General features: G+C 49.4%; 1 protein-coding gene across 1 annotated transcript in view; it reads left to right on the top strand.

The window, feature by feature from the left end:
• Positions 1-1,316: 1,316 nt before the first annotated feature.
• Positions 1,317-7,998, top strand: part of BEND5 (BEN domain containing 5) — a 30,459-nt gene continuing 23,777 nt past the window's right edge. The window contains exons 1-2 of the mRNA XM_069981577.1: positions 1,317-1,643; positions 4,973-5,115. Coding sequence (XP_069837678.1) covers positions 1,433-1,643; positions 4,973-5,115 — 354 coding nt within the window. The 5' untranslated portion in view covers positions 1,317-1,432. The remainder of the gene's footprint in view (positions 1,644-4,972; positions 5,116-7,998) is intronic.

Here is a 7,998-nt window from a genome sequence, read left to right as displayed (position 1 = left end):
CCTCCTCCTGTACCATACTGATCCCTCCTCTACCGACACTCCTGTACTACACAGACCCTCCTGTACCACACTGATCCCTCCTGTACCACACCGGCCCTCCTGTACCACACTGATCCCTCCTGTACTGCACTGATTCCTCCTGTACCACACTGATCCCTCCTGCACCGCACTGATCCCTCCTGCACCACACCGATCCCTCCTGTACCACACTGATCCCTCCTGTACCACACAGATCCCTCCTGCACCGCACTGATCCCTCCTGTACCACACTGATCCCTCCTGTACCGCATTGACCCTCCTGTACCACACAGATCCCTCCTGCACCGCACTGATCCCTCCTGTACCACACCAACCCTCCTGCACCCCCCTGAACCTCCTGTAGCACACCTACCCTCCTGTAACACACTAACTCTCCTGCACCACCTCTCCTGTAGCGCATCTACCCTCCTGTAATGCACCAACTCTCCTATAGCACATCTACCCCCCTGCCATGCACCAAATCTTCTGCACTACACCGACTCTCCTGTACTGCACCATCTGTACCACATTGACTGTCCTGCACTGTTCCGACTCTCCTGTAGCACACTTACCCTCCTGTGCTGCAGTGACTCTCCTGTAACACACAGACCCTTCTGTACTGCACCGACCAACCTGTAGCACACCGACCCTCCTGTACCGTACTGACCCTCCTATACCGTACTGACCCTCCTGTAGCACACCGACCCTCCTGTACCACACCGACCCTCCTGTACCGTACTGACCCTCCTATACCGTACTGACCCTCCTGTACCACACCGACCCTCCTGTACCGTACTGACCCTCCTATACCGTACTGACCCTCCTGTACCGTACTGACCCTCCTGTACCATACTGACCCTCCTGTACCGCAGCGACCCTCCTGTTGCACACTTACCCTCCTATACCGCACTGGCTGTCCTATTGCTGACCTGAACCTGTGCCACCTGTCTCCTTATCCACCTATGTAAGCCTGCACTTCTGTGTACTCCCTGGGGCCACAAACCAGCACCATCTTCATCCATACAGGGACCACATTTATGAAGCGACCGGGTGTCCTCCAGCTTCCACATCCTGCTCCCTGGCATGACCCAAAGTACAACCCGTTTGCTGCCATAAGTCTATTAGTATTATATATTACAAAAAAAAAGTAATATTGAAAATAGAATAAATCATCACTACATAAATAAATTACAAATAATACATGTAATAAATGAGTACTGTGCGCCCTGCTGCTGAGCCCTGTAGTGGCCCGGCTCCCGTCTCCATGGTAACGCGCAGGGACCACGCGCGCGCTCGGCCTCTCGGCCATCCATTGCTCTCGCCTTCCTGTCACCGCCGCATCCTCCGTTGCCAGGGCAGCCGCCTGGTGGCTGATTGCCGAGCGGCGGAGCCCGGGCCCGGCAGCGGGCGGAACATGTTCGCTCTCGTCCGCTTCCTGGATGATAACGTCTGCTTCATGTTACCGGCGGCCCGGGTGGCAGGCTTCGTGCCCAGCTCTACCGACGACTTTGATAGGCGGAAGGTTTACACCGTGTACCGGAGCCCGGAGGAAGAAGAAGAGGCCGAGGGGAAGAAGACGACTACTACTACTACGCTGCAGAGGGCGCAGATCCTGGCGCTGGCAGGTGAGTCACGACACAGATGACAGGTCACGTGATGTCACGACATGGTCTACATATAGCATCAGAGTAGCGGCACATTGTATGAGGCGGGGGTCACGTGACTGCAGCGCCATCCTGCAACTTTGACCCCCTAATGGTGATGTCCATATGTTCTGGATCACCTATAGAGGAGCTGGGGGCAACTATAGAGGAGCAGGGGGCAACTTTAGAGGAGCATGGGGCAACTATAGAGGAGCAGGGGGCAACTATTGATGAGCAGGGGCAACTATAGAGGAGCATGGGGAAACTATAGAGGAGCATGGGGAAACTATAGAGGAGCATGGGGAAATTATAGAGGAGCAGGGGACAACTATGGATGAGCAGGGGGCAACTATAGAGGAGCAGGGGGCAACTATAGAGGAGCATGGGGAAACTATAGAGGAGCAGGGGGAAACTATAGAGGAGCATGGGGCAACTATAGAGGAGCATGGGGAAATTATAGAGGAGCAGGGGGCAACTATAGAGGAGCAGGGGGCAACTATGGATGAGCAGGGGGCAACTATAGAGGAGCAGGGGGAAACTATAGAGGAGCATGGGGCAACTATAGAGGAGCATGGGGAAACTATAGAGGAGCATGGGGCAACTATAGAGGAGCAGGGGGAAACTATAGAGGAGCATGGGGAAACTATAGAGGAGCATGGGGAAACTATAGAGGAGCAGGGGGAAACTATAGAGGAGCAGGGGGAAACTATAGAGGAGCAGGGGGAAACTATAGAGGAGCAGGGGGAAACTATAAAGGAGCATGGGGCAACTATAGAGGAGCAGGGGGAAACTAGAGGAGCAGGGGGCAACTATAGAGGAGCATACGGCAACTATAGAGGAGCATAGGGCAGCTATCTATGGATGAGCAGGGGGCGCCTATATATGAGCAGGGGGCACATAAAGAAGTTCTGGGGTCTAAATACAAAGTATGGAAGGCACTGGGTAGTTGGGGGTTCTTCTCTTTGAAAAAGAATAGGGAACCTTCTGCTCCCCAGCTGTTGCAAACTACAGCCCCCATCATGATAACCCTTTGGCCGTCCGGGCTTGATGGGAGTTGTAGTTTTACAGCAGTTGTAGGGCCGCAGGTTCCCCATCTCTGTGGTAGGGGTCATGGATCATGGTCTCTGGCTGTTGCAGAACTACACTTCCCATCATGCTCGGCTAGCCAAAGCTTCATCTTTAGTTGTCCAGACACAATAAGAGTTGTAGTTCTGCAGCAGCCGGAGATCTCCCATCCCTCCATCTCTCCTTCAGGTCGGTGCTCCCCAATCTGCGACTCTCCAGCTATTAGATAACTACAACCACCAGTATAGCCTCACATTGCAGAAATACAACTCTCATGGTGCAAGTTACATAAGTTCATCTTCCGCAGCTGTCAATGAGCAGCGTTGAGCGGAGTTGCCGAATTGTTTGGGCTCTGCAACAATCTGCAAACCTGAATGTTCGGCGTTTGATTCCGGCTGCTGCAGAAACTGAATGCCGCCCTGGGGCTGTAAGGAAAACGTGGAGACGGACTATGGCCGTAGGCTGTATGTATGTTTTCCAGGACTCCCTAGGACGGCATCAAACTGCTCCAGAGATCGGTATTCAAATGTCTGACGGGTTTGGAGAAGGTGGTGGGTGCTGCGCTGGGCTGGGGGGGGGTCTCTGGGCATATAGAAGACTGATAGACTTGCAGAGGGGAGAGGTAAAGGAGGTAGGAGGGTGCAGGGAAGTTGTATAAAAGTACTTGACTAAAGGCTGTTGCCTCCAAAAAATAGTCTAGGACAGTGTTCTCCAGCACCAACAGCCAAAGCCTTGATGGAAGTTATAGCTTTACAACAACTCAGTAGTAAAAAATCAATAGTACAGGCAATTTTAAGAAACTTTGTAATTGGGTTTATTAGCCGAAAAATGCATTGTTCTCTATGGAGAAGGGAGGGGTGGAGAGAGATGAGGCACCAAAACCGGACAACAAAGAGTTAATTTACAGCTTCATCACTGGGCTATCTCCTCTGACCTATCTCTATCTGCACTGACCTCTCTGATTTTTGAATACTGGCTTTCATTCAGGTCCCGCTGTGTAATCCTTTGTTCTCTGCTCTGTGCTGGCGACTAATCTCCCTCCCTCCTCCCCTCTCCATAGATTAGACAGGGCTCGACTGATGTAAAAGAGTCGAGATTTCCTGATAATGAGCAGTGAATGAGAGATGGGGGGGGGGCTGGGGAAAGTCTTTTTGAATGCAGATAATGGCATATTTGCCTAATAAACCCAATTACAAAGTTTCTTAACATCGCCTGGACTATTGATTTCTGCAAAAAAAAAAAAAAAAGACAGTAACCCATTCCCTGCCGGTTCATGACACCTCTGCACTGCTGTAAATTTGTCACCTCCGACCCTACTGTTTTGATGTGACCGCTGGGATCACAAGAATCACCATAATGGAGATCAGTTATTGTTCTTCTAATCCGTGGGGATCCCAGCGATCACCTAGTTATCCCTTAAAGGGGGTACTCCAGTGAAAATATTTTTTTTTCAAATCAGGTGGTTTCAGGAAGTTATACAGATTTGTGATTTACATCTATTTAAAAATCTCCAGGCTTCCAGTACTTATCAGCTGCTGTATGTCCTGCAGGAAGTGGTGTAATATTTTCAGTCTGACACAGTGCTCTCTGCTGCCACCTCTGTCCATGACAGGAACTGTCCAGAGCAGGAGAGGTTTTCTATGGGTATTTGCTGCTGCTCTGGACAGTTCCTGACATGGACAGAGGTGGCAGCAGAGAGCACTATGTCTAACTGGAAAGAAAACACCACTTCCTGCAGGACATACAGCAGCTGATAAGACTGGAGATTTTTAAATAGAAGTATTTTACAGATCTGTATAACTTTCTGACACCAGTTTATTTAAATCCCCCCCCACACACACATTTTAACCTATGTTGAGATTACTTTTAATTTTGGGATAACCCCTATAATCTAGTCATGCATCCAGAGATGATTTCCATTAGATTTAGTATGCACTCATTGCTCGCAGTAGAATAAAGGCCTTTTCTAGGTGCCGCTTTCTGCCCGGATAGAGCCGGAGAACGTAGACGCTTTAAAGAAAAGTTTAGAGGGAAAGTTAAATAGTGAAACCATCTGCACTTCCATACACACCGTCCTTTGTTCCATCCCATTGTAGAGACACAAAATAGTCTTGGCAAATTCTCGGCACCTAGAAGCCGCGTCTTTTTAATGTTTGTAGCACAAAGCGCAGTTTGATCTTCAAGAGAAGCCGAGTCTAATCTGTTTAATGCGCTTTCTATTTTTTTTTTTTTTTTTTTTCTTTAAGAAAACAAAACTGATCTGGAAAGTCACGTAATGCAGAAAAAAATCAAAATCCCCAAGCTGTGCGTGAACTCCTCCGAAGGGTCCTGGGAGTTTAAAGAGAATGAAGAGGAGGAGGACGGCGGCAGCGAGCGGCGGCACAGTAAGGTAACGGCGGGAACTCTCAGAAGCTACAAAATGATGGGGCGGGAACCGCAATCTCTTGGATTTCTTGATTCCTAAGTACTCTGTCATCAGGAAATTGTGTCTTGCTGGTTTTTGTCTTTTCATGTTTGTTTTGAGTATTAAAGTGGAAGCGTGACCCCCTTTCCATATCAGCACCATTCTTAAGCCTATATTCATATCTTACCGTATAAAGGATTTCTAGGTGCTCTATCCCCTCTAAAATGCATGTTATCATTGGTGGACAGTGCCGTATAGGTGGGACTTCATGGCCGTTGTGCCCCCAATCCCCGCCTACATTGGTGCTGTAGGCCCTGCCCCCTCAGTGGCATCATCAGAATGGCCCGACCCTCCTCCCTCTGTGACAGCCGTATCAGAGTGGGCAGGGCCTAGGCCGCTATGTTGGCCCATTCAGATGGAGGGGCAGGGCTGTAAAGCCCGCCCATATGGCACTGTCCACCAACAATAACATACATTTTTGAGGGGAGAGACCACCAAGAAAAATATATGAAATGTACAGAATATAAGCTTAAAGTGTCACTGTTGTTTAAATTTTAATAGTACAGGCGATTATAAGAAACTTTGTAATTGGGTTTATTAGCAGAAAAAAGTATTTTTATCATGAAAAAGCAGTTTGAAGCTCTCCCCCCTGTCTTCATGGTTGTCTATGGAGAGGGGAGGGGTGGAGGGAGATGAGGCACCAAAACAGGACAACAAAGAGTTAATTTACAGCTATATCACCGGGCTATCTCCTCTGAAGTCAGCACTGACCTCTGAATAGAGGCTTTCACTCAGGTCCCGCTGTGCAATCCTTTGTTCTCTGCTGCCGACTAATCTCCATCCTTCCTCCTCCCCCCTCCTCTCTCCATAGAACAGACAGGGCACGTCTGATGCAACAAGACGTGATTTCCTGATAATGAGCAGTGAATGAGAGAGAGAAAGGGAGTTGGGACCTGGGGAAAGTCTTAATGAATGCAGATAATGGCATATTTGCCTAATAAACCCAATTACAAAGCTTCTAAAAATTGCTTATTGATTTCTGGGGGGGGGGAGGTGATGCTGCAGAATATAGATTTTCCAACTGTAGTAAAGAGTCAGAGGTGTGGTGGCGCTTGTGTCGCACTCTGGCACACCTTACAACTGCTTCCCCTTGCTCTTCTATATGAATATTCTGTACTGCCCGGCCCCCTGCACTCTCATGCCATCTTCCCAATCTGCGCAAGCCCTGCTGATGTCAACTACTACTGCGAATGCAGGAGGCGCCTGTGACATCAGTGGAGCATGCACAGACTAAGAAGGTCGGAGCTTGCAGGAGACCCTCACGGTCCTTGCATACTCCACTCTCCACTGATGTGACAGGCCACGTAGTTGATATCAACATCGCCGGTGCAGAACGGGAAGATGGCACGAGAGTGCAGGAGGCCGGGCAACACAGAATATTCATACAGAAGAGGGAGGAGAAAGGAATGGTGAGGCGTGCCAGAGTGTGACATAAGCCATACACCACAACTCCTCTTTGGAAAATCAGTATTGTGCAGAATGACCTCCACAGATAGACTAGCCAGAGGTAACCAGCGCGTTGGGCCCTGGTGCTGACAGATTTTTTTTTTAAGAAGTTAGCAAATGGTGAAGGTGAGAATTTTATCACGCTGTGTCTTGCAGGTATACACACTGAACACTGAAGTTGCATGTAGCCCTAGGGAGTCTTGGAAAACATTAATACAGCCACAGGCCATAGGCTGTATCCATGTTTTCCAGGTAGCCTTAGGGCTGCATCCAAGGTCTTCAGTCACTGGTAATCAGTTGCTGCACACTTGCTCATCTCTATACTCAGGTGATCATATATACATCAGACTGATATCTCTGACTTAGCTTTATTTTCCAGGATTCTTGTAGACGAGGGAGGGAGGTATATAGTATGGGGGAACAACTAAAGAGGGGGCAGGGAGGTATACAGTATGGAGGAACAGCTACAGAGGGGGAAGGGAGGTATACAGTATGAGGGGGGGACAACTTCAGAGGGGGGTATACAGTATGGGGGAACAGCTACAGAGGGGGGGAGTATATAGTATGGGGGGAACAACTACAGAGGGGGAAGGGAGGTATACAGTATGAGGGGGGGACAACTTCAGAGGGGGGTATACAGTATGGGGGAACAGCTACAGAGGGGGGGAGTATATAGTATGGGGGGAACAACTACAGAGGGGGGAGGTATACAGTATGGGGGAAACAACTGCAGAGGGGAGAGGTATACAGCATGGGGGGACAACTTCAGGGGGGAGGGAGGTATACAGTATGGGGGAACAACTACAGAGGGGGAGCGAGGTATACAGTATGGGGGAACAACTACAGAGGGGGAGGGAGGTATACAGTATGGGTGAACAAATACAGAGGGGGAGGGTGGTATACAGTATGGGGGGAACAACTACAGAGGAAGAAGGGAGGTATACAGTATGGGGGGAACAACTACAGAGGGGAGAGGGAGGTATACAGTATGGGGGAACAGCTACAGAGGGGGGAGGGAGGTATACAGTATGGGGGAAACAACTACAGAGGGGGGAGGGAGGTATACAGTATGGGGGAACAACTACATAGGGGGGATGTATACAGTATGGGGGAACAACTACAGAGGGGGGGAGGGAGGTATACAGTATGGGGGAACAACTACAGGGGGGAGGGAGGTATACAGTATGGGGGAACAACTACAGAGGAAAACTGGACAGTGTGCATGTTACCATTGGTTGTGAAGCGGCCTTATTCAAATAGCATTAACCCCAATGATTGTTAGAACAGTGTCCCCCAACTCTCGTCCTTCTCTCTTCTCTACTATATACTACCATTTCCATTTTCCAGGGATATCCTTTCCAT

Source organism: Dendropsophus ebraccatus, chromosome 8, assembly GCF_027789765.1.
Source record: "Dendropsophus ebraccatus isolate aDenEbr1 chromosome 8, aDenEbr1.pat, whole genome shotgun sequence".
NCBI lineage: Eukaryota > Metazoa > Chordata > Amphibia > Anura > Hylidae > Dendropsophus > Dendropsophus ebraccatus.
Note: the sequence above shows the minus strand (reverse complement) of the source record. Positions and strands in the feature narration are given on the sequence as shown.